General features: G+C 46.5%; 1 protein-coding gene across 1 annotated transcript in view; it reads right to left on the reverse strand.

The window, feature by feature from the left end:
• The window catches only part of LOC134966567 (espin-like), a 620,060-nt gene extending 592,495 nt beyond the window's left edge, over positions 1-27,565 (reverse strand). Inside the window, exon 1 of the mRNA XM_063943414.1 lies at positions 26,877-27,565. Within this exon, the coding sequence (XP_063799484.1) occupies positions 26,877-27,200 (324 nt within the window). The 5' untranslated portion in view covers positions 27,201-27,565. The remainder of the gene's footprint in view (positions 1-26,876) is intronic.
• Positions 27,566-27,995: the final 430 nt, after the last annotated feature.

The following is a 27,995-nucleotide window of genomic DNA, read 5'->3' on the forward strand; positions in this document are numbered from 1 at the left end:
ACACAATTGAGCCTAAGGATGACATATAAATACAATTTACCTAAATGAATATTTCTTTCTAAATTTCTCATTAAGAAATTTTTGGCCTAGGGGTGCCGTGAAAAAAATTCTGATACTCTAGGGCGCCGTGATTCAAAAAAGTTTGGAAACCACTGGGTTAATACCTCAGGCACCAACAGTTTTCACCAACACAATCCCCCTTTCACCCCCCCACCCCCCCACTCCCTCAGCACCTCACACTCTCAGACATAGGATCAACCATCGCATCCCTATCATTCCCAAATCAATAATTTAACCAATATTTTTCTCACCATTATACACACACCATATGTTTACACTCATTTAGTTTTATTCACGCTGTTTTTCACAAGTTTTTCAATATGGTTTAATTCAGCGCGGATATTACATAAGCTTTCTATTTTTTCTCAGCACCAATCACTATTACACTGATACACTTTAGTTTTCACAAATTCAACCTTCATATACACTTTACTTATTATATACACATTCATTACTATACATTAAGATAAATTCATTACTGGTATTCACAATAGATACTTTCTGGTTCAAACGAGCCTGTAGCAATATGCAAAATATAGACACCCATAGATATAGATTAGGATATAGATATAGACACCAGGGAAGTGCAGTCAGGGGAGGCCTCCCTGCCATAATGATTACAATAATACAAAGATAATAACACATTATACTTTGTATTATTTTAATCATTTTTAACCTGAGACTATAGCTAAATCTCTATGGGAGGCAGCGAGAGCGCTGCCTCCCAGTGACAACAGTGAAGTGTCTGAAGAGGGGGGCGGGCAGGGGGCGGAGCCAAATCACGGGCTGGAAAAGCCCATTGAAAATTGAATGAGCTGCGGCACCAGCAGATCTGCCTCATTGATAGGGGCTGTGCCTTGAGCTCACATCAAGGCACACCCCTGTCAATCATAGAACAGCGGCAGGGGGTGGGCTGGAACGGATGGGCAAAGTCAGATGCCCCCATTCCGAGTGGCCGCATATCCCCGCTGCTCACAGCTGCTCCTCCCGTCCCCGATCCACTCTTGCAGGACCAGCGGGAGACTCTGCTGCGCTGTCTCGCCCACCCCCCTCTCCCTTAACCCCCGTAAACTCAGCTGCGCTCATGCTGTCTGTCGTAATGTGTAAAACGGGTACACTGTCCGCCGTAATGTGTAAAAAGGGGACGCTGTCTGCCGCAATGTGTAAAAAAAGTGGACGCTGTCTGCCGTAATGTGTAAAAAGGGGACGCTGTCTGCCGTAAAGTGCAAAAAGGGTATGCTATCTGCCGTAATGTAAAAAAAAGGGATCTCTACCTGCCGTAATGTGTAATAGGAGGCTGTACCTGCCGTAATGTGTAAAAAGGGGATGCTGTCTGCTGTAATGTGTAAAAAGGGGGACGCTGTCTGCCGTAATGTGTAAAAGGGAGCTCTGCCTGGCGTAATTTGTGTAAGTGGCACTACTATGCGGCGTAATTTGACTAATGGAAGCCCTGGACAACAAAAGTGCATTCATGTCCTCCTCCCACTCCCTTCCCAGTCCCAAACACTAATTTTTTTTTTCTATAAAAATGTACAATATATCACAAGTATGATGAGCAGGCCGGCAGCGGGCATTGGCGGCAGTGGCGGCATCGGACTGAGATGCAAATTAGTGATGGAGGGCTGGGTCAGTTGATGGTGGGCGAGTTTGTAAGCCATTGGCGGTGGCAGCAGGCATTGGCGCAGGGGCAGTAGCGGGCATTGGCTCAGCGGCGGTAGGGGTCATCGGCAGGATTCGGCGGACATTATGGCTGTAGTGCCTCAAAAGCCACTGACCTCACCGCACGCCACTGATAGACACCCATAGATATAGATTAGGATTTGTGGTTAGGTAATAGCCATGCATTCATTAGCCATTAGTACATCGAGTAGGAGACCAGAACACGCCCTCCCTGTCCTCTAATATAGCACCACTGTATGGGGCACTGAATGGATATTCAAATTTAAGAACAGAATATATACTTACCTTCCCTTTTTAGTGAAATGAAGTATAGCGGCTTCTAATACAATATAGATGAGCTCACAAATGCCAATTGAAAGTTTCCATCGAGGCTCTGATGGGGAGAAAAGTATTCAGAAACCCTTTGTACTCTCCGTATAAAAAGCATCCGATTTAGTATATTATGTATGGGTTTAGGGTGTGGTATGGAAGGTAGATAGTAACTAGGTCGACCACTATTGGTCGACAGGGTCTCTATGTCAACAGGGTCTTTAGGTCGACAGGTCAAAAGGTCGACATGAGTTTTTTTATGTTTCTTTGGTGTCGTTTTCTTCGTAGAGTGACCGGGAACCCCAATTAGTGCACCGTGTCCCCTCGCATGGCTCGCTTGGCTCGGATCATTAAGTATGAAAAGGTTCAAAACAAGAAAAAAATCGTGAAAAACTCATGTCGACCTTTTGACCTGTCAACCTAGAACATGTCGACCTAGAGACCCTGTCAACCTAGAAACCCTGTCAACCTAGTTACTGTCGACCAATAGTGGTCGACCTAGATAGCGTCGACCTAGTTACTGTCGACCTAGGGACCGGATCCCATGGGTTTACAATGTCCTATAAAATCCCTTACAGCAAACCACCTGACCTTGAGGAAGAGTCATTTCAATTAATCTCCCCGATATCAATATTTTCAATATTTTTTATATGTTTATATTTTCATTTTTATTTGTACATTTCATATTTTGATTCTAAACTCCTCTCTCTCTCTCTCTATATATATATATATATATATATATATATTTTTTTTTTTTTTCCTATGTATTTTTAGAGAAGTAAACTCAATAATATGGAAAGTCAGTACTATATTATTAACTACCTTAATCTAATTAATAATTACTAGGAGATATACCATAAGGTTAGAAAACAGTCTGCAAATTGGCTGAAAACGCAGGCAAAATGGCTGCTGCAATGTATAAATGAGTCACTAGGAGGTCTGCTACTGGTAGCATCTAGTTTCTCTTCGTGCTAAGGACCTTTCCCATAATCCTGTCCCAATCTATTTGGAATAGTAAAGTGTGGCGAGCGAAGCGGACCGAGACACCGAGCCCGATGCGTGGCGAGCAAAGCGACCCCGCGAGGGTCCAATACTGCATAGGAAAAAAACGAACAGAGAACGAAGCAGACATTTAGGAGCTGTAAGGGCGGAAGTTCTCTCCTGCCCTCTCGTTTTGTCACGTCCAGGTCCTTAGCACGAAGAGAACATAGGGGGTCATTCCAAATTGTTCGCTCGCTAGCAGATTTTAGCAGCATTGCACACGCTAGGCCGCCGTCCTCTGGGAGTGTATCTTAGCATAGCAGAATTGCGAATGAAAGATTAGCAGAATTGCGAATAGAAAATTCTTAGCAGTTTTTGAGTAGCTCGAGACTTACTCCTACATTGCGATCAGCTCAGCCCGTTTCGTTCCTGGTTTGACGTCACAAGCACACCCTGCGTTCGGCCAGCCACTCCCCCGTTTCTCCAGACACTCTTGCGTTTTATCCTGGCACGCCTGCGTTTTTCCGCACACTCCCAGAAAACGGTCAGTTTCCGCCCAGAAACACCCACTTCCTGTCAATCACACTCCGATCACTTCAACGATGAAAATTCTTTGTTCGGCCGTGAGTAAATCTACTAAGTTTTGTGCTAAAATACTTAGAACATGCGCACTGCGTACCATGCGCATGCGCATTTTTGCCTTAATCGCTCCGTTGCGAAAATCGGCAACGAGCTAACAACTCTGAATGACCCCCATAGACACAACTGTCTGCTACTAGGTGTCACAACTGAGGGCCTGAGCTGACGGGAGGCAGCCTCAGTTGTAGGGGCTGAGATGTACCGGAACCTGGGAGGTTGTATCAGACCCCTGGACATGTAAGTAACATGAATAATAACTGCCCGAAGGCGTGACCACGACAACTTGGATAAAAGTCAATGATGTTTATTATGACAACTCCGCAACACAGCAGCAGTAAAAGAAAACGTAAAAGTCAGCAAAGAATAAATACAGTTCCTGGGTACTACAGGATGGCAGGAGCCACAGGGCACTGGTAGTGTGAGATAGTTCTTATGATCTTCTAGATGGAAAGTCCTTACCAGGCCCGACTGTAGCAATGGAGATAACCCAGGATTGTGCCAGCTGGTGTTCCAGGAAAAGCTGGGTTGCTGAAGATAAAACAGCTGCTGTGGATACTGGCTGGAACCAGACTGTTGTTAGCACGGAGTGGATACTGGCTGGAACCAGTTAAATAATAAATGAACTTGGGAGCGATGAAATATGAACTGAAATGTAGAACTTGAGAGCGGAGAAATAATAATACCGGTGGAGAGTGGTAAAGTGTAGAAAGGACACCGGCCCTTTAAGGGAAGCTGTACTCTGCTGGAAGCTGAGCTGGAAGCAGGTAATGTTGTAGCTGGAAACAGATGAATCCACAATGGATTGGAGAGTCAGGCTACACCGCAGGTGGAATGCTGGTGCGGGTCTCTATGGTGGAAGTCTTGAGACAGGAGCTGGAACCTGGAAGACAATCACAGGAGAGAGACAGACAGGAACTAGGTTTGACAACCAAAGCACTGACGCCTTCCTTGCTCAGGCACAGTGTATTTATACCTGCAGCAAGGAAGGGATTGGCTAGGCAATTATGCAGATTATCAATACTGAGAACAGATTGGTGGAAATGATCAGCTGACAGAATCCAAGATGGCTGCGCCCATGCAGACACTTGGAGGGAAGTTTGGTTTGTAATCCATGTGGTAATGAAAACAGTAATGGCGGCGCCGGCCACCGGAGACAGGAGGCGCCAGGCTGACAGATGCACATCCAACCACGCGGACACAGCGGAGGCCGCGGCTGACGTAATCGCCACTCAGACACTCTGCATGCAGAAGTTCAGGGACGGCGGCGGAGGCCGCGGGAGACGCCATGCCAGGTGTAATATGGCGTTTACTGTGACAGCGTCCCAGAGTGACAGGAGAGGATACAGGAATGTACACATCAGGATAACAGATGGAATCCGGTCCTGGAGCGCTGAGCCAGCCTTAGGAGGCATCTGATGGGTAAGAAATGGCGTCCAGATACCCGGATCGTGACAGCACCCCCCCCTTTAGGAGTGGCCCCAGGACACTTCTTTGGCTTTTGAGGAAACTTGGAATGGAATCTCCGGACCAAGGCAGGAGCATGGACATCAGAAGCATTGGTCCATGAACGTTCCTCAGGACCATAACCTTTCCAGTCAATAAGATATTGTAGTTGACCGTAACGGTGACGTGAGTCCAGGATCTTGGCCACTTCATACTCAACGCCTCGTTGAGTTTGGACTTTCGGAGTTGGAGGAAGTGAGGAATGAAACCGATTCAAGATCAGCGGTTTCAACAGGGAAACATGGAATGTCCTGGGTATTTTTAAGAAGGGAGGCAACTGGAGTCTGTAAGCAACAGGATTGATGACTTGTTCAATCTTGAAAGGACCGATATAGCGAGGTGCAAACTTCATACTGGGAACTCTTAACCTCAAATTCTTCGTGGATAACCATACCCGATCACCCACCTTGAGAGCAGGAACTGCTCGACGCTTCTTATCCGCAAACTTCTTGTACCTGAACGATGCCTTGAGCAGAGCTGATCGTACGCTCTTCCAGATATTGGCAAACTGATGCAAGGTGATATCCACTGCGGGGACAGAAGTTGCTGGAAGCGGTTGGAACTCAGGGACTTTAGGGTGGAATCCAAAGTTAGTGAAGAATGGTGTTGAAGCAGATGAAGAATGATACTGGTTGTTATGACAGAACTCGGCCCAGGGAAGTAATTGAACCCAGTCATCTTGAGAGGAGGACACATAGATGCGGAGGAAGGCCTCCAAGTCCTGATTCACCCTCTCGGTTTGACCATTGGTCTGAGGATGGTAAGCCGTGGAAAACTTTAGCTTGACTTGGAGGACTTGACATAAACTTCGCCAGAATTTGGCTGTGAATTGAACTCCTCGATCTGAGATAATTTCTTCAGGAAGACCGTGGAGTCGGAAGATCTCTTGTATGAATACTTGAGCCAACTTGGAAGCTGACGGAAGACCGGTGAGAGGAATGAAGTGTGCCATCTTGGTGAACCGGTCAACTACCACCCAGATGGTATTGAACTTGTTGCACATGGGTAAGTCTGTAATGAAATCCATCGACAAGTGGGTCCATGGTCGACGGGGAACGGATAGTGGAACCAGTTGCCCCGCAGGCGACTGGCGGGATACTTTATGTTGGGCACACTTTGGGCAAGATGCAATAAACTCCAAGACGTCCTTTTTCAGAGTTGGCCACCAATAGGACCTAGAGATAAACTCCAGGGTTTTTTGGATACCTGTATGTCCGGCAAAACGGGAAGCATGGGCCCAATGCATGAGCTTCTTCCTTAGCATCGGCTTCACAAAACTTTTCCCTGATGGGGGCGTAGAGTCCATCCCTACCGTGGAGAATGCCAACGGATTTATAATAGGATGCTTGTCTGAAGACTCTGACTCATTTTCTTGCTCCCATGAGCGGGAAAGGGCATCGGCCTTGCGATTCTGAGAGCCCGGACAGAACTGGAGTTTAAAGTCGAACCTGGAAAAGAAAAGTGCCCATCTGGCCTGACGAGGGTTGAGACATTGTGCGCCCTTCAGGTATAAAAGGTTCTTGTGGTCTGTAAGTATGGTGATTGAATGAGAAGCTCCCTCCAACAGATACCTCCACTCTTCTAGAGCGAGCTTGATGGCTAGCAACTCCTGGTCGCCAATGGCATAGTTGCGCTCAGCTGGGGAGAACTTCCGGGAGAAGAAACTGCAAGGGTGTAAATGGCCATCTTTAGCCCTCTGAGATAACACCGCTCCTACTCCAACGGAGGAGGCATCCACCTCTAAGATGAAAGGAGAGTCGATGTCAGGCTGTTTCAGAACAGGCGCAGAGATGAACCTTTGTTTTAAAAGATGAAATGCTTGCATGGCTTCTTCAGACCACTTGGACGGGTTAGCACCCTTCTTAGTGAAAGCAGTAATAGGCGCCACAATGGTGGAAAAGTCTCGTATAAACTTTCGGTAATAGTTGGCGAACCCTAAGAACCTCTGGACCCCTTTGAGGGTTAAGGGTACCGGCCAATTTTGGATTGCTTGTAGTTTCTCAGGATCCATCTCTAGTCCGGAACCGGACACAATGTACCCTAGAAACGGAATGGACTTGACTTCAAAGACGCATTTTTCTAATTTGCAATAGAGATGATTGACACGGAGACGGGACAGAACCTCTTTAACCCAAAAACGATGTTCCTCTAAATCGTTGGCAAAAATGAGGATATCGTCTAGATAGACCACGACATGACGGTATAGAATGTCTCTGAAGATCTCATTGACAAAATGCTGGAAGACAGCTGGAGCATTGCTCAATCCGAAGGGCATGACGAGGTACTCATAATGTCCGTCACGGGTGTTAAAGGCGGTCTTCCACTCGTCACCCTCACGGATCCGGATGAGATTGTATGCACCTCTCAAGTCCAGCTTTGTAAAGATGGTAGCTCCGCTAACTCTGTCAAAGAGCTCAGTAATCAGGGGTAAAGGATAACGGTTCTTGATGGTAATGTCGTTCAAACCTCTGTAGTCGATGCACGGCCGCAGACCACCATCTTTCTTTTTTACAAAAAAGAAGCCTGCGCCGGCTGGAGAAGAAGAAGGTCGAATGAACCCCTTTGCTAGGTTCTCTTTAATGTATTCCTCCATAGAATGCGTCTCAGGCAGAGACAACGGATAAGTTCGGCCTCGAGGTGGAACCTTCCCTGGAACGAGATCAATCGGGCAGTCCCATTCTCTATGAGGAGGAAGGATATCAGCAGAAGCTTTACTGAACACATCCGTGAAATCTTGATATGGAGGAGGTGGAACATCAGACGACCTGGGGGAGGAAGAACAGACAGGCAATACTTTAAACAAACATGTCTCAGCACAGGAGGAACCCCATGCCAGGATTTGCGTAGTCGTCCAATCAATTGTAGGATTGTGAAGACGGAGCCATGGAAGGCCCAGGACCACAGGATGTGTGGCTCTTGGAATCACTAAAAAAGAAATAAATTCAGAATGAAGAACTCCCACTCTCAGACGAACTGGTAGAGTCCTTAGGGAAATAACTGCATCAAAAATCTTGCTGCCATCCACGGCAGTTAAGGAGATGGACGAAGGAAGTCTCTCGGTGGGTAGGGACCACCGTTTAACATAGGCTTCGGTAATAAAGTTCCCAGCTGCTCCGGAATCAAGGAGGGCAATGACGTTCCGATAACGTTGAGCAATTTGGAGCGACACTGGGAGATTACAATCATGAGGAGATGGAGAGGAGATCATTACTCCTAGCCGGCCCTCTCCTGGGCGAGCTAGGGTTTGGAGTTTTCCCGGACATTCGGGACAGGCATTGATGGTGTGAGACGGAGCTGCACAGTAAAGACAAAGAGACTTGGAGAGACGTCTTCGGCGCTCAGCATGAGTTAAACGGGAACGGCCAATTTGCATGGGCTCATCTTTAGTTGGTGACAGTTGGCGAGGAGGAGGAGCAGAAGATTTTGGAGCAGATGATCTTCCACGCTCAATTGCTCTCTCTCTGAAACGTAAATCAACTTTCGTGCAGAGTGAGATTAGCTCATCTAACTTAGAAGGTAAGTCTCTGGTAGCTAACTCATCTTTAATACGCTCAGATAAGCCATGCCAGAATGCAGCATACAGGGCCTCGTCGTTCCATGCCAGTTCGGATGCCAGGATCTGGAACTGTATCAGATATTGTCCTACAGTACGTGACCCCTGGCGTAAACGGAGAATCTCGGATGAAGCTGAGGTTACCCGGCCTGGCTCGTCGAAGATGCGCCTGAATGTTGACACGAAGGCAGTGTAGGAAGATAGCAGGGTGTCGGACCTCTCCCATAACGGTGATGCCCAATCAAGGGCTGAGCCACTGAGAAGAGAAATAATGTAGGCAATTTTTGTACGGTCACTGGGAAAATTGCCAGGTTGTAGCTCAAACTGAATCTCACACTGGTTGAGAAATCCCCTGCAGAATCTTGGAGATCCGTCAAATTTTGCTGGCGTTGGAAGATGAAGACGTGGAGCAGAAATGGGTAAGGTGGGTGGGGTTATAGCTGGAGTCACTGTGGTTGACGCACCAGACGCGCCTGATCCACGGAGAGTTGTCTGAATCCCATCCAGCCGAGTAGAGAGATCCTGGAGACAGCGGATGATGTGGCCCTGTGCAGCCTCCTGATGTTCTAGTCGGGCTGCCAGTTCTTGCATCGGCCTGGCCGCTTGATCCTGGTCTCCGGCTGGATTCATTAGGTCAGTGCTTACTGTCACAACTGAGGGCCTGAGCTGACGGGAAGCAGCCTCAGTTGTAGGGGCTGAGATGTACCGGAACCTGGGAGGTTGTATCAGACCCCTGGACATGTAAGTAACATGAATAATAACTGCCCGAAGGCGTGACCACGACAACTTGGATAAAAGTCAATGATGTTTATTATGACAACTCCGCAACACAGCAGCAGTAAAAGAAAACGTAAAAGTCAGCAAAGAATAAATACAGTTCCTGGGTACTACAGGATGGCAGGAGCCACAGGGCACTGGTAGTGTGAGATAGTTCTTATGATCTTCTAGATGGAAAGTCCTTACCAGGCCCGACTGTAGCAATGGAGATAACCCAGGATTGTGCCAGCTGGTGTTCCAGGAAAAGCTGGGTTGCTGAAGATAAAACAGCTGCTGTGGATACTGGCTGGAACCAGACTGTTGTTAGCACGGAGTGGATACTGGCTGGAACCAGTTAAATAATAAATGAACTTGGGAGCGATGAAATATGAACTGAAATGTAGAACTTGAGAGCGGAGAAATAATAATACCGGTGGAGAGTGGTAAAGTGTAGAAAGGACACCGGCCCTTTAAGGGAAGCTGTACTCTGCTGGAAGCTGAGCTGGAAGCAGGTAATGTTGTAGCTGGAAACAGATGAATCCACAATGGATTGGAGAGTCAGGCTACACCGCAGGTGGAATGCTGGTGCGGGTCTCTATGGTGGAAGTCTTGAGACAGGAGCTGGAACCTGGAAGACAATCACAGGAGAGAGACAGACAGGAACTAGGTTTGACAACCAAAGCACTGACGCCTTCCTTGCTCAGGCACAGTGTATTTATACCTGCAGCAAGGAAGGGATTGGCTAGGCAATTATGCAGATTATCAATACTGAGAACAGATTGGTGGAAATGATCAGCTGACAGAATCCAAGATGGCTGCGCCCATGCAGACACTTGGAGGGAAGTTTGGTTTGTAATCCATGTGGTAATGAAAACAGTAATGGCGGCGCCGGCCACCGGAGACAGGAGGCGCCAGGCTGACAGATGCACATCCAACCACAGCGGAGGCCGCGGCTGACGTAATCGCCACTCAGACACTCTGCATGCAGAAGTTCAGGGACGGCGGCGGAGGCCGCGGGAGACGCCATGCCAGGTGTAATATGGCGTTTACTGTGACAGCGTCCCAGAGTGACAGGAGAGGATACAGGAATGTACACATCAGGATAACAGATGGAATCCGGTCCTGGAGCGCTGAGCCAGCCTTAGGAGGCATCTGATGGGTAAGAAATGGCGTCCAGATACCCGGATCGTGACACTAGGCAGCAGTGATCAAGCTCTAACAAGCGAAATGTACGTCACTTCCGGTCCATTTTAGGCCCGACTTACGGTTTCGGAGACACGGGCGCCGGCGGGCGCTCCTCTCGCCACCACGCCACGGAAAGTGCTCAGACATAGCAGACATGGCGGTAGCTTATATCACAGAGATACAGCGTTCGCGATAAGTATTCACACTCTGAACTCCACTCTCCGTCACTTTTTTCCAATAGGTGCGGGCTCTCTCATTTCAGCAGCCGGGATACCTTGTACTGCTTGTACAGCACCAGGGTTCTCTGTGCAGCAACAGAGAAAGCAGAGGAGGAGTTTATTGTGAGTCTCTCTCATCCTGTATTCGATGAGGCAACAGATACAGGACAGCAGAAGACTCACTGCTCCCATCTACACTGGTTTCTATTCTCTTCCTTTTCCACACCAATGCTGTTACAGTAACAGGGTGTCCAAGCCGGGGGCGGTATTTGTTTACATTCTCAGCCCCGCCCACCTGTCAGTAATAATTTCCAATCAGAGTGTTTCTTGGACTCTCAGACTCTGACCACGGGGTGTGGCCTACAGGCTTATGGCGTAATTTTCTCCTTTAAAACAGACACCTAGTGAGGGGTTGCATTAGCCCCTGAGGAAAACTACCGGGCCGCTGTTTGTATTACTTTGCTACTGATGGACTGAATAAATCCTCCTCTGCTAAAACGTGAGTGCTGATCCTGCATCTTTTCAAAACTACACTGGAAAGTGAGTGTCATATATATATATATACACACACACATGAAAGATATAGCGCTGGTTGATACAGTCTGGAGTTAGCGCATATAGAATATATAAATATATCTCGAAGTGGAACCACGGCTACTCAATGGACGCTCAAGGCACTAGATCCTCCTATGAAACTTCAGGACCGCTGCTCCCCTTTAAACGATCCGAACTTCACCGGAGAAAAATATCTGTCAATAGAACATATATAGGGAGCGCTCCATAGTGCATAAACCTTTTTTATTTTAAAAACACAGAGTGCTTAAAACAAATGTATTACATTCGTACCAGACGGCAACCAGTGTGGGCTGGTTACCACATGATTCCATAGATGATCACCGGGCAAAAGCTGGAACAAGTGTCAATCAGTCGCACTGGAAACCTCCACCCGCCGGCAGCTGATTTCCCTGGGACTCACGGGCAGGAAACACACACGTCCGTGACTCCTCGTTCAGCAGCTACGGTGATCCTCGACGTCACTAGACTCCGCCCCAACGCTTTTCGTCATTGACTTCGTCAGAGGGCTGGAGTCTGTGACGTTCAGGTCCATTTTAAATTATAGGTCCTTCTGTTTTTAATTATTAAAGCCTTCTCCTGCTTTGTGAGCGTCAACTATTCTCAGTTTCAGTGTTCTACACAACTGCTTAGAGGAACCCATGGTGCTGATTGTTGGAACAAGGTCAGATGAGTCTGGGCTTTTAAAACCTTTGAGATTGACATCACCTGGTCTTTCCAGACGATGATTGAGAACAATCCATGACACTGCCAGGTCTCAGCTGTCCAAAGTGGGCAGTACAAGGTATTAACTCTGCAGGGTGCCCAAACTTTTGCAGACACCATTTTTTGTTTTCTGTTCTTTTGAAAGTGTAAATGATGAAAATAAAATCAAACTTTTTTTGACATGTTATAAGAATGTCTAATCTGTAATTTGATGCTTTTTGGAAATTTTTCCATCTTTCCTTGGCTTCTTTTTGCACATTAAAATGAATTTTTGCCTGGCGTGCCCAAACTTTCAATCCAATATATTATATATATAAAAAGTTGAAATAAAAAATCTGTCATGTTTCGCTTTAAAAATGGGGTGGTGTGTTTTTTTTAACGTACCTTACCATAATGGAACTGCAGCACTGTTGACGATAGCCTTGCAGGTGTCAGGAATAATGCGTCCCAAAGCTTGAGCAAGCAGGTCCCAAACTTGAGGTCCTCAAACGAGTGTCCCGTAGCCAGGTAACACAATGTAGCCATGAGCCTCTCCTCAGCAGGGATCGCCCTCCGGAACTTGGTGTCCTGCCTCCGGATATAGGGGGGTCATCAGATGCAGCAACTCCTGGAAGGTGGCGTCATCCATTCACAGGAAGTTGCGGTAGTCCTCTGGGTTAGTCTCCCTAATTACCATCAGCAGGGGCATGTAGGATCAACTCTCCCTCTCCAGCAGCCAATCCTTGTGTGCCAAGGGTTCCAAGGAGGATTAAAGGGAAATCGTATGAGGAATCAGATCGGATGCTGGTCGTTCTAGTGTAAGGAGGAGTGGACACATCCAGAAGCACGTTGTCACTGACGATAGCTTCAGATCTTACGCTGGCCATACACTAGGTCGATATCATGTACAAATACACAATACTGACGCCTCATTCGCTGCATCATGGGCACATTGTCCATGTTTTGGGTACGATTATGATGCGGAGCGTCAAACGCTGCTTTCTCAGATCATACGTTCAGCCCATATTATCTGTCATAATCGCATGCACATCGTACCATGTTTTACGTACATATGATGCATCACACGATTTTAAATGGCATTTCCCTGGCCTTTTTTGTTTTGTGTGGCACACAATCTATCGTTTAACGACAGGGTCGTCCTGATATGTGGCCGGCATTACATATAGCAGGTAAGATCAGAAGAAACGACAGACGACCCGCGGGACCACTCATTGGATCGTTAGTGAAAACAGTCCGATTTGCACAACATCAAACTATTTACTGTTCTGATGCAAACTTTCCTAAAATCGTTCTAATGTATGCCAGCTTTAGCATCAATCAATCGGCAGTCCCAGCAATAAAATAATGGTAAATCACAGCAAAATAGCACGCCAATCCAGGAAGAATAATAGAGATCTTGAAAGAACAGTTGTAAAGGAACTAGAGATGTGCGGGTTCGGATTTACTGCTCTTAATGACAAATTAGCGCAAATTTGGCTTTATCCAGATTTTTCGTATTGGCTAGCCAAAACACATGACAACAGGATAGCCAAAAAGATGGCGTTTTGAAGTGAGTTACTTAATACGGCTAAATCCGAACCCGTGCATCTCTAAGAATGAGAGGAAATGGACAACTTCTCTACTGGCTCACTTCTCTACTCTCTTCACTGCTTAGTACATCTCCCCCTAAAATCAGTCTGAAGACCTCAAGCAGTACAGAAGAAAGAAGAAAAAAACAAACGGCTGCGCTGTTACACCTCAGGTGTAACTACAAGGTGCACATCGATCTCCATCTACATTGCACCCTCCGGCTACATCTCCCGTCGCTAGCGGCTTCAACACGCACGCCGCTACAGTCAGCTTGTGAATAGACGGCTATCTCCCCTCCGCTGCACAGCTCATGTGGGTATTGCAGGACTCTTATGCCGAGGACGCTCGGCTATGACCAGCCCACCGGAGAGGTATTGAGATTTGTTCTAACCGAGGGACCTATACCCAATTGGGAAAGTATCCGTGCACCTTGTTCCTTTGTCTGTTTAATAGTAATCAATCTTACTAAGTGGAATACGGACTTTCTCCATCAAGGATACGTCCGCCATCTCAATATTAACCACGAGCTACTATCAGACATCATGAGTATACTATAATGTGATTCCTTTCAATTTTCAAAATTATTTTTACCGGTATATATGTTTTAAACCTATTTTTTAATAAATACTGCATTTATTTACGTTGGCTCTCTTTACATTTATACATACTTTCCTGACATCCAGCGCAGCCGTTTGTTTTTTTCTTGTTTCTACCTCAATACCACACATAGTATTCCGGCAAGCGCAGCATTTCAGGAATTGTGACCTCTACAAGTATATCACATTTTGTTATATTTTATATGCCACTTGATGTTTAGGCGCTTCTTTAGCAGTTTTGTTTGGTTTCTCAAGCAGTACAGAGAATGTGGAGTTATGAAGGTGCACACTAGGAGCCGTGACATAATCAGCTATAACAGAGTCTGGTTCAGGCCCTGTTGTTCTGCTCACAACTGCCACAGAAGACTTCTCATTGGCCCTCATTCCGAGTTGTTCGCTCGGTAAAATTCTTCGCATCGCAGCGAATTTCCGCTTAATGCGCATGCGCAATGTTCGCACTGCGACTGCGCCAAGTAAATTTGCTATGCAGTTAGGAATTTTACTCACGGCTTTTTCATCGTTCTGGAGATCGTAATGTGATTGACAGGAAATGGGTGTTACTGGGCGGAAACAGGCCGTTTTATGGGCGTGTGGGAAAAAACGCTACCGTTTCCGGAAAAAACGCAGGAGTGGCCGGAGAAACGGAGGAGTGTCTGGGCGAACGCTGGGTGTGTTTGTGACGTCAAACCAGGAACGACAAGCACTGAACTGATCGCAGATGCCGAGTAAGTCTGAAGCTACTCAGAAACTGCTACGAGGTGTGTAATCGCAATATTGCGAATACATCGTTCGCAATTTTAAGATGCTAAGATTCACTCCCAGTAGGCGGCGGCTTAGCATGAGCAAATCTGCTACAATCCGCTTGCGAGCGAACAACTCGGAATGAGGGCCATTGTTCACAGACTGCAGTGTCTCTCCTTAGTGAACTCCAATTGTCTGGAGGTCACCAGGAGGAACGGCCGTAGGCTGTAAACAATGAGCGCTTCCCCTTTTCCCTGCAATTGATTTCCAGTCTGGGAGTTCCATCTGAAATACTGTCTCCTCACCGGCTGACTCTGACACAGTCGGTGGTGGGACCAACTGGGTAGGCAGGGATGGTTATGGCAACTATATTCTTTTAGCATAGGTATATGGGCCTAATTCAGACCTGATCGCACCTCTGCAAATTTGCAGAGGTTTGCAATCAGACAGTCGCCGTCCAGTCACAGTGAAAATCCACCCCGTGTAAGTTTGCGTACGCCGTGCAAAAAGCTTTGCATACACCGGTCAGCTGCAAATTTATTTGCAACTCACTCACCATTGAATAATTTTTCCAGTCTGTACGTAGCCCAGGACTTACTCCTACAGTGCGATACAAACAGGCTGATCAGACCGAAGCCAACGTCACACACCCGCCCTGAAACCGCTTGGGAACGCTTGCGTTTTTCCTGACACTCCCTTGAAAACAGCCAGTTACCACCCCCAAATGTTCGCTTCCTGTCAATCAATCTGAATACGACTAGCGATAAAAAAAAAAAAAAAAAAAAAAGTTTTTTTGCAATTTGGCCTCACGCCTACACTTTACGATCTGTACACAGGAGTAGTCGTTCAATAATCGGCCACTTTGCGATTTCGCACAACGGCGTTCAGGTCTGAATTAGGCCCTATGAACATGCATTCCATCCATAATGCCATCTTTCTCCATCTGAGTTAGAGGTAGCTGACAGGACACCAGTGTTTCATAGCTCGATAAATGCAATGTGTAAGCAGAACAAGGAATCTATATATAATGGGTGAGGAAAAGTAGAAATTAAAGGCTATACAGTACTTCATTCACCAGCTTGTCTTACACTAGCTTCGGTAGCAAGCACTGCACCATACTAAAGGCCCATACACCCAGTGTGCATGCCCAAACGGTGAGCGCTGATGCGCGCTCCCGCTTCATCGCCAGCGGCCGCCGTTCATCTACTGGTATTACCAGTAGATGAACGGCGAGGTGAGCGGCTTTCCATAGCGTCCTGCTATGGAAAGCCGCTCACCCCCGCTGACATCGCTGGGCAGGGGGGAAAAGAGCTCAGTGTGTATGCACCTTACGTGTGGGGGTCAGCGGTAAAAATTAGTATTCCTCTTAAATTTAAAAAAGTCATTCAAAATTAGCAGAATTTGTGTAGTGAAAATTTATATTAGATGGCAATCATGTTGGATTTAACAGAATATCAGTCAAACTACCGATCAAAAGGCCTGATTCATGTTTGTACGCAAAGCAAAAAAAGAAAGTAACTGGGCAAAACCATGCTACACTGCAGGTGGGGCAGATGTAACGTGCAGAGAGAGTTAGATTTGGGTGGGATGTGTTCAAACTGAAATCTAAATTGCAGTGTAAAAATAAAGCTGTCTAACATTTGTGGGCTACATGCAAAAGCAGCCAGTATTTATCCTGCACAGAAAAACATATAAATGTATTTGCTCCCCTTGCATGGCAACATGGGGGGTAATTCTGAGTTGATCGCAGCAGCAAGTTTGTTAGCAATTGGGCAAAACCATGTGCACCGCAGGGGGGGCAGATATAACATGTGCAGAGAGCGTTAGATTTGGGTGTGTTATATTGTTTCTGTGCAGGGTAAATACTGGCTGCTTTATTTTTACACTGCAAATTAGATTTCAGTTTGAACACACCCCACCCAAATCTAAGTCTCTCTGCACATGTTATTTCTGCCCCACCTGCAGTGCACATGGTTTTGCCCAACTGCTAAAAAATTTGCTGCTGCGATCAACTCGGAATAACCACCATGGTTTGTTCCAGAAAGTTACATGCTTTTTTTTGCTTTAATAACAAACATGAATCAGACCCTAAGTTCATAACACAAGAGCTGTCTAGGTGGGAACTTCAAACTTGATTATAGCAGCCTATTTCACTGACCAATCGGTGACAGAAAGCACATGGGGGAGGGGGTTTAGTGTGACAGGTAACAATTTAATACCTGCAGCTCATGCTGTAACTATACCAGAGGTTCTCAAACACAGTCCTCAAGGCACCCCAATGGGCCAGGTTTTAAGTTTATCCATGCTTGGCCACAGGTGACCAATTAGCTCCTCAGTCAATTTGATTTAACCATCTGTGCTAGAGCCATGGATATACCTAAAACCCAGACCGTTGCGGTGCCTTGAAGACGCATTTCAGAACCTCTGTACTACAGTATACAAGAAATGCCTGCTTCTAATCATACAGTGACGGAAAAAAAATCTGATTGTTTCATGGGATTGGCGCTTTACGTGTCAGCCAATTAGAAACATTTGCATAACAAAAATGTATTTAACATTCACATTGACTTTGCTGTCTCCACGCTGTCACCTTGAGAGGTCATTTATAATAAACTGTGCCCAGGCATCTACATTTAGTGTTAATTCTAGCATCCTGCCCCTTTCAAAACCTGTGTAGTTCCTCTTTCCTGCCTGGGGTGTTGCTCTCTGCTCTGGTGCTTCTAGCACACTTTGGTCTGCATCTGTTTTGAAAGGGGTGCTAGAATAAACACTATACATAATAAAAGCCACTATATAAGTGTATTTCATCTGGGAATCCCTAATGTCACAATATATTACCTAGCGGAAGAGCTAAATGTGGCTACTATAGTCTGGACCATCATCAAAGTTAAAAGAATTAACACTCTCGCTCGCCTTTGGCTCCTGAAACATCATTGGCTCCCTTGCACTAAACATGACACCACCATTGGTTTATCACTTTTAATGTAAGAAATGTAAAAAAATATTGTCCATCCCCACTACAACAACAAAAAATATGTTCAATTATGCTCCCTTAATCATTTGTAAAAGGTGACTCCTATGTCTAGCGCTTCCTCCGACTACCCTACACACAGTTCTAACAGCCTTAAGCACATCTGTGAGATACCCCCATGAGATGGCTATAGATATACTGTGTGTATAATATATATATATATATATATATATATATATATATATATATATATACACACACACACACACACACACACACACACACACACACACTATGGTTATTATTATTATTTTTTCAGAGCACAAATAACCTACCAGTATGGTTTTTGGAATGTGAGAGGAGGTCAGAGCACCCAGAGGAATCGCACACAAGCGCATGGGGTAAATACAAACTCCACACATATACAGTCCTGTGGTGAAGGGGGGTCAATTAGCCAATTAGGTTTTCGCGATAGGCAAATTTTTGCCTATACAATTAGCCACGACTGTTAATGTGCATTAATTCTCCATAGGACTAAATGTAAATCATTTTTCTAGTACCCCTGAGCAGGTGCAAGTGTAAAAATCCCTAATTTAAAAGGCAAAAATATCAGGACTTGGTCCAGAACCATTGGGACACACTCCCTAATAATCAATTAGGCACGTCGAATTTTTAGATTATCTTTGTTTGGCATGTTATTTTGGGGGTGAAATTCTGCAAACTGCAGAATAATGGGTTACAAGATGTAGGACAGGTATATGTGGTGCGGTATCTATAGGACAGGTGTTTTTAAAATTGCAGGTGGGACTTACAGGTGTTTTAATATTATACCAATATATACTTACATAATTTTTATGCACCCCAAGTTTAGCATTTAATTTGCAAAAAAAACACTTGCTTTCTATCATTTCTTCACTGTTATAGAAAAATGCTTATAATAGCCATTAGAAAAAATTACAAACCACAAACATGTTGCTTTTGACCACTAACACACTTCTACAGTTACAGACTGTTTTTTCCATTTTTATCTATATTTAGCCTTACCATACTATCCCTTTAAACCGGGACACTCATAAATTACACAGGTTCTGTGGCTGAAAAGCAGGCTTGAAGTCAGTCAGCCACAAAACCTGTGTAATTCATTAGTTTGCTGGTTTAAAGGGACACTATGGTAAGCCTACCTATATTTATCACGTGAAAAAAGCAAGAATTAACAGGATGAGCATTTTCTAACTGAATTGCCCAATAAACAGGAGCGCGTATACAATAGCTAAGAGAAATTAGCGTGCAATAGGTCCATTAACACTCGAAAACGTAACACTTTATCGCCTCTTATTGAATTCCCCCTTTGTCAGAACTTGTACTCATGACATCGGCGCAGTGAGGAAATAATACTGTCGGAGCTGTGAGCATGGGAAGAAGGGGGTGTGGGTGTCATCCGGAGCTGCGATCTTTAAAGGGTGTGCGTATTCCAACAGGAGCTGTGACCTGTGCGGGCCGGGCCTGATGCGGTTGTCAGTTGGAGCTGCGATCATGTGCGGGTGTCATCCGGAGATCCAACATTTGCGGGGGGGGGGGGGGGGGGGGGGGATCCCAGCCGGAGCTGTGACGTATGTTTGTGGGTGTGGGACGACAACCCGTAGGTGCATCGATCCAGCTGCTGCTTTGTGACCACTGGGGGAGGGGAGGGGGGCTGACGGTTCTCTGAGCATGACGGTGGGATGCGCGTGCTGCTGCTGTGTGACCAGACAGACAGAGGGGGGTTCTAAACAAGTCACTCTGACTAGTGACCTCTTAGGTGTAATGAAATATACAGTTGCAAGAAAAAGTATGTGAACCCTTTGGAATTTCCTGGATTTGTGCATAAATTGATCATAAAATGTGTTCTGATCTTCATCTAAGTCACAACAATAGACAAACACAGTCTGCTGAAACTAATACCACACAAACAATTATATGTTCTCATGTTTTTATTGAACACACCATGTAAACATTCACAGTGCAGGGTGGACAAAGTATGTGAACCCTTAGATTTAATAACTGGTTGACCCTCCTTTGGCAGCAATAACCTCAACAAAACGTTTCCTATAGTTGGATATCAGACCTGCCCAACGGTCAGGGGGAATTTTGGACTATTCCTCTTTACAAAACTGTTTCAGTTCAGCAATATTCTAGGGCTGTCTGGTGTGAATCGCTCTCTTGAGGTCATGCCAAAGCATCTCAATCAGGTTGAGGTCAGGACTCTGACTGGGCCACTCCTGAAGGTGTATTTTCTTTTGTTGAAGCCATTCTGTTGTTGATCTACCTCTGTGCTTTGGGTCGTTGTCCTGTTGCATTACCCATCTTCTGTTGAGCTTCAGTTGGTGGACAGATGGCCTTAAGTTCTCCTGCAAAATGTCTTGATAAATTTTTCCGTCGATCATAGCAATCTGTCCAGGCCCTGAGGCAGCAAAGCAGCCCCAAACTATGATGCCCCCTCCACCATACTTCACAGTTGGAATGAGGTTTTGATGTTGGTGTGCTGTGGCTTTTTATCTCCACACATAATGTTATGTGTTCCTTCGAAACAACTCAACTTTGGTTTCATCTGTCCACAGAATATTTTGCCAGTAGTGCTGTGGAACATTCAGGTGCTCTTTTGCAAACTTCAAACGTGCAGCAATGTTTTTTTTTATATACAAGTAAAAATTATAATGTTAAATATGAAGTTTTGTCTAATTGAACTGTACAGAAATGACAATTCTGTGTGCCAAATTAGTATAATTTGGAGGGCAAAAGTAAAGGAAGTCTGGGCTGGAGACGATTCGATCTTCTGTTGTTACAATTTAGATACTAGTTGTAGTTTCATGGAAGTATTGTAACCTATCCCCGGTATCCGTTCACATGGTCGACCATGTTATGGTCGACAGTCATTAGGTCGACATTGACATGGTCGACATGGACACATGGTCGACACATGAAATGGTCGACACATGAAAAGTCGACACATGAAAAGGTCGACATGATTTTTTTTTACTTTTTTTTCTTTTGGGGAACTTTTCCATACTTTACGATCCACATGGACTACGATTGGAATGGTAAAGTGTGCAGAGCGAAGCGGTAGCGGAGCGAAGGCACCATGCCCGAAGCATGGCGAGCGAAGCGAGCCATGCGAGGGGACGCGGTGCACTAATTGGGTTTCCCAGTCACTTTACGCAAAAAACGACACCAAAAAAAGTTAACTCATGTCGACCTTTTCATATGTCGACCTTTCATGTGTTGACCATTTCCATGTGTCCATGTCGACCATGTCAATGTCGACCAATAGTGGTCGACCTAATGACTGTCGACCATAACATGGTCGACCATTCATACTGGAACCCCTATCCCCGACCCTAGCTGCCAGTCTCAGCACTGGAATAGGGAGCGCAGGTCAGGTGACTGCAGGCGGCAGGGTTACCATTCATGGCATTCACAAGATCTGACCTCTTTCACAGCGAAAAGCAACAATTAAGGGCCCTACAGACTGGACGACCCAACGCCGAGCTGCCGGGCCGCCGATACGGCAGACAGGTGACCCGGCGGCGGGGGGTGTGGGGGGTGATGGGGGAGTGAAGTTTCTTCACTCCCCCCCCCCCCCCCCCGCCCGTCACCCGGAGCCATAGCAATGCATGCTAATATGGACAATCTCGTCCATATTGGCCTGCATGCATAAGCGACGGGGCACCAACGATGAACAAGCGCGGGGCCATGCATCGTTCGTCGCTGGTGCCTACACACTGCACGATATGAACGAGTTCTCATTCAAACGTTCATATCGTGCAGTGTTATCTGCCAGTGTGTAGGGCCCTTTACTCTCCTGACCCTCCATTCTACAACATGGCTTACTAAGTAACACTACCCCCTCCTCATCCTGCCAGGACAGTTGGTGCCGTGAGCATGGTGATGGGCGCAGTTGCTGTTGTGTGATCATCAATGGGAGGGGTGGAGGTGCAGGTTCTGTATCCATGAGGGCCCCAGCTAGTGGGAGACATCGACGTTGGGAGCCCCTATCAGCTGGAGCCATGATCTACGGGATCCCACCAGCGAGAGCCATGACCTGTGGGTGCCTTGGCCAGCGTGTGCCCTGAGGGGTTTTGAGGAGGCAAGTCAGTACCGCGCGCTAAACTCTGTCTCCTCAGAAACATGAAGGAATCAAGTAGACAGAGGAAGCGAGACAGTGGTAGACCGAAGGAGCCAGAGCGAGACAGACGGAGGGAGATGGAAAGACTGAGAGAGAGAGAGACAGTGGGAGACGGAGGGAGGGAGAGACAGAGGGAGATGAATGGAGCAAGAGAGAGACAGTGGGAGAAAAAAAACCACTTTTCTTGTGTGCTCTTTAGAAGGCTAGCAGCCCCTTATGTAAACTGCAGGAAGATTTCATGACGACGATCTGCCAGTGTGCACGGAGGAAAGATTAACTGGTCAATGTCCTCAACAACAGATATATCTACAGATGGCAGTGGTGGCTGTGTCATCTGCAGATTTATCTTTAGGTCTGGAACCACCTTAATTAGAAGGGGTATCTACAGAATCGCTTGCCACAGGTTCTATTCCCACTCTATGGGTATCGTGGAAACCCACGAGTGGGAATAGCCCTCGGCCCGGTTGTCATTCTGATGGTCAGGATTCCGGCGTTGGTATGCTGACCGACAGAATCCTGAACGCCGGTCTCGTAACTACATCCCATATATTCCTACCACGTTGGAGAAAATGGATTTTACAACTTCAGACAAATGCTGAAGAGTTTCTTTGCTCCGAGCCTCCTTTCTGCAGATCTGTGGGATATTTCACATTTTCACATTTTAGAAAAATACAAGGTGATTGCGAAACATGAATCCTTAAATCTCAGCTCTTCAGTAACGCCAATCAGTGCTTCCCCTTCCCACGTTCTCTCCACTCTTTGTTGCCAGTGCGCCTTTGGGGTCTATGTACTATTGTGTGTTCTTTATTCCCTGTACGGCACTGTGGACACCTTGCAGCGCCACATAAATAAAAGTTAAAAATAGTAAAGTGGTCCAGCTTTAGGGTGAACGGCATTATTACCTGTGCTAGTTATAGATGGTGAAGGTAGGACTGTCTTTTACATTTAATTAATATTTTTTCCAAGGTACGACGATGAGTCAAAGTGATGCAGGCACATATTTACATAGGGTGCCTGTATCTTATGGGGATACGGTCATTAGGTCGACCACACTTAGGTCGAAAGTCATTAGGTCGACCACTATTGGTCGACATGGACACTAGGTCGACGTGGAAAAAGGTCGACATGCGTTTTTAACTTTTTCCCCATTTTTTTAACTTTTTCATACTTTACGATCCACGTGGACTACAATTGGGAACGGTAACCTGTGCCGAGCGCAGCGGTAGCATAGCGAGGCAACTTCGCGAGCCATGCAAGGGGAACACGGTGCACTAATTGGGGTTCCCCGTCACTTTACGAAGAAAATTACACCAAAAACAGTTTAAAAAATCATGTTGACCTATTCCCACGTTGACCTTGTTCATGTCAACCTAATGACCATGTCGACCTAATGCATGTCGACCAATAGTGGTCAACCTAATGACTGTCGACCTAAGTCTGGTGGACCTAGTGACCCATACCCATCTTATGATTAGTTGTGCAGGAGGTTTATACCTAGGTGTACTGGCCACAAATGATCTCCTATTATAAATTATGTTCTGCCAAGTATTGTCATGTGATGGGACCTTTAAAATAAATAAATATATATAATATATATTTATTTTTGTAAATGCCATTTCGTATCTACTTTTTAATGTAAAGGAGGGTACACACTGGCCGATATATCGGCCGTTCTCTTGAACGGCCGATATATCGTGGGTCCGTCGGCCAGTGTGTACGGTCCCGATATGTCTGTGAACTCCGTCGTTCACAGACATAACGCGTCGGCCCCGCAGCACAGCCGACGGCCAATATATCTACGATATATTGGCGCGACGCTGTGTGTGTACGGGAGACCAGCTATACACATGCTGCGGCAGCCGGCGGTGATTGACAGCTGAACTGGGCGGGCGTGTGTACATGCCCGCCCAGTTCATGACGTCAGTCCCCGACGGACTGGGCAGTGTGTATGCTCAACACACTGCCCGATCCGTCCATAGATATATCTGCAGATCAATTGATCGGCAGATATATCTGTCAGTGTGTACCCACCTTTAGACATGAATGAAATTTGAAAACCACTACGCAAAATATTTACCAGATTCTGTATGTGGAATGTGACTAGGGGTTACGCTCACAATTCCCGCTACAGTACCATTTTGCAGAGCAGAATGGATCGACAGTGGCATCATCCCAGCACTATCTACAGTATGTTGCACCTAGCCAAAGCAGCCTGCTCTGGCTCAAAACTCGACTTACTACAGGGCCGTCTTTTCGTATGGGCTCAATGGGCACTTGCCCAAGGTCCCCAGGAGTATAAGGGACCTAGGCAGATAGCTGAGGGTCCCCTCTTTCCAGGGGTACCAGATTTCTGAAAATCGGCCATGGGGAACTGGAGATATCGGACTTCAAAGCAGTGGTCCCCATCCAAGTCTGTTAATTGCTCTTCCCAGCCAGATCTCTCGGGATCTGTCTGACTTGCAGTTTTTCTGAGGGTATATTCTAAACGCTGGGACTCTCCCCTTTTGGTGGACACTGGCAGCTTGTCTCTACTATGCCCAGAACCAGAGATATCAGCCCTCCAGCAGCTGGTCCCTCCAGCTCAACACGCCTGGTATGCAGTATTATATTTTCATTGGTGGATTGCTCTGAACTCTGATCCCCAAGTCCCCAATACCTCCTGACAGGTGAGACACTCTAATTATTTATCCCATTCAAAGCTAACAAATCTTTTTCCAGGAACTTGAGATATCTGCAGTCAAGCAAGCTGCCCTCTCACCAGAAAATGAAGAATATTAAGCCCACTCCACTATCGACCCCTCCCCTGTGTACTAAACACTCCCTGTCACCCTGGAAGTCAAGTACCGGGGCCACTTCATTCAGCCCAATACCCCCTTCTACAGTTTAGTGTTCTCCTTCCCACCCCATCCTCCACTATCTGTGCAGTTAAGGAGTAATTAGCAGAAATTACTGCTCCAGGTCCTACATGCTGAGCGGAAGATAGAACACCCCCTACCGCCCACGGGACATCAAAGCTGCTGCTGATAGCACGGTTGGTCTTCAGGTTGCCGACTGTCGGGATCCTGGCGCACAGTATACCGGCGCCGGAATCCCGACAGCCGGCATACTGACAGGTATTCTCCCTCGTGGGGGTCCACGACCCCCCTGGAGGGAGAATAAATAGCGTGCACCGTGCCCGCAGCGTGGTGCGCCACCGTGACCGCAGCGTGGCGATCGCAGCGAGCCCGCAAGGGGCTCATTTGTGCTCGCCACGCTGTCGGTATCCCGGCGGTCGGGCTCCCGGCGCCGGTATGCTGGTCGCCGGGAGCCCGGCATACCATACTACACCCGATAGTACCCCCCACCCCTACCGCTGGAGGACGGGAAGGGCCCCAGTGCATTGCTGTGCCCAGGGGCCCACAATGCTATAAAGACGGCCCTGGACTTACACGGATCATCCTTCAAATTCACCATCTCACTTTTTTGCAAAATAAAATAAATAAATCTTTATGCAATAAAAGCTTTTTAAATAAAGTGTTTGCAATGTTAGTTACGGTTTTCAGTGCCAGATAGGATCACTGCGCTGCGAAAATCAACGTATTACACCAGGAAAGGTACATGTGCACCGCAAAGTTTACAACTCAAAAACAACCGAAGCTCATCTGACACAGCGCTAAATCCGCACAGAGGATAAATGTGTCCCTTGCAATCTATATATAGTAATCCCCCTACCTAGCACAGGTGTGTCACGCTCACGCTGTTTGCTTCTGATGAGAGAAGCCAATGTATTATTAAGCATCTTAACCGTGACTGTGCCAAGTGGTACTGTAACTATTGTTCCACAAAGTAAGCAGATCCAGGCCAGGTATTTCAGGAACAGGTGGGGGTACAGGGGTGTGGGTTACACAGGTAAAACTAATAAATGCAAGATACCCTGTAGCATAGGCCTCTACATTTAGAGACATCATCTCTTAGAAAGTAGTGACGTCACATACTTAAAATATAGCACAAATGTAGATTAGTGCTGTCAATGCCAGTGTCACATGACTCATTTTTTGGAAGCGTCCCCTAATAAAATGTGCAATGGTCATTAAAGAATAAACAAACACCACAGTATAACCTCATACAATAATAAGTTTTGTTTAATACTGAAACTTGTGTATATAAAGCAATAAAATACCATCTACTAATAATAATAGAACTATTGCTTTAAAATGAACTCTAAAAGCCAAGCGTTAATCCCCACAACTAGAAAGTTTATAAGATTACAAAATAAAGGCGTTTCTATGACAGAATACCTCCAGCCCTGCAAGAATGATATGCATAGAGTTAAAGGGTCCTTCAACGTATTAGTCTGTATGCTTTGAATGAACATATATGGCACATAGGGGTCTATGTACTAAGCCTTGGAGAGAGATAAAGTGTAGAGAGGTAAAGTATCAGCCAATCAGCTCCTAAATGTCATGTTACAGGCTGTGTTTAAGCAATGACAGGAGCTGGTTGGTTCTTATCTCTCTCTCTCTCTCTCTCTCTCTCTCTCTCTCTGTCTCTCTCTCTCTCTCTCTACTTTATCTCTCTCCAAGGCTTAGTATATAGACCCCATAGACTGATCTTACAGGGACCAGCAGCTGTCCCATACCTTGCCTCCTGCTTCCCAGTTATGACAGGTATGGATGGATGGTGCACAAGGACCTACCTCAAAGTCACAGCCCCCCTGTGTGAGCAGCCATTGCAGGCAGGACAGGTTGCCGGTGGCAGCTGCGTCATGGGCCGGTGTAGCCCCGTTCCGGGCCTGGCAGTTACCCTCCAACTGCGCCTCATCCACTAAGTAGCGCAGACAGGCGAGCTTCCCTCCCCTCGCAGCGTGGTGCACCACAGAGGCGCCCATGGGGTCCCTCACACCCGGCTGCAGCTGGCCCCCTGCGTGCAGGGCCCTCAGCGCCTCCAGGTCCCCGTGCCTGGCCGCCTGCAGCACCCTCTCCAGGGCCATCGTGCCCAGCAGGTCACTACTAGGGTCCATGGGCACTCCCGCAGATCATCGCCCCCCGGGTGCCATCCAGGCCGCTGGAAGTGCTGCAACTCTTCTTATCCACTGTGCTGTCCCGACTTTATGCCCGGGGTGGCTGCTTGCAGGCGCCCAGAGCGCTGGGTAATGCACATTTGCGGGTCTGCAGCGGAGTTCTGTCCCCTAGCTCTCCCGCCTGGGTCTCACATGCATGATCCTGCTGGATGGCTCAGATCCCCGCGTTTGGCACATGGCCCCCAGGTGAACCTTCCTCTGGGTGGTGGGATTGTAGCCTGATCTCCTGTGCTGGTCCTGGATAGTAGTATCTGATGCTGCAGGACACACACATCCCTCTCTCAACTGTCTGCCCTCCTCCTCCTCCTCCTTTCTCTCACTGATGAAGAGCAGACTGGCTATAATGAGTTTAGCCAGTGTAATCCTGCCCTCCATCCTTACAGATTCCTGATCCACCTGCTGTTCACTTACATAGATAACACCCAGAGTTCTGTCACCCAGAGGCAGAGAAATGTCTTTGTGTATCACAGGAATGGGACTTTACTTTACATGGGGTGCAAAGGTTTTCATTGCAAAACTAAACACCTAACTTGCAGTATATATACAGTAACCATTACACTCCAGAATGTGTCTAAATAATAGTAGTAATAATAATAATAATTTTATTTATATAGCGCTCTTTCTCCAACAGGACTCAAGGCGCTTCTGACAAACACTAACATTTGCAGGATAATTAATTGCCTCCAACACTGCTAGGTTTGCAATAAGCACCAGCTTTGCCATAATAGTGTTGTC

This window comes from Pseudophryne corroboree, chromosome 10 (genome assembly GCF_028390025.1).
Source record: "Pseudophryne corroboree isolate aPseCor3 chromosome 10, aPseCor3.hap2, whole genome shotgun sequence".
Classification (NCBI taxonomy): Eukaryota; Metazoa; Chordata; class Amphibia; order Anura; family Myobatrachidae; genus Pseudophryne; species Pseudophryne corroboree.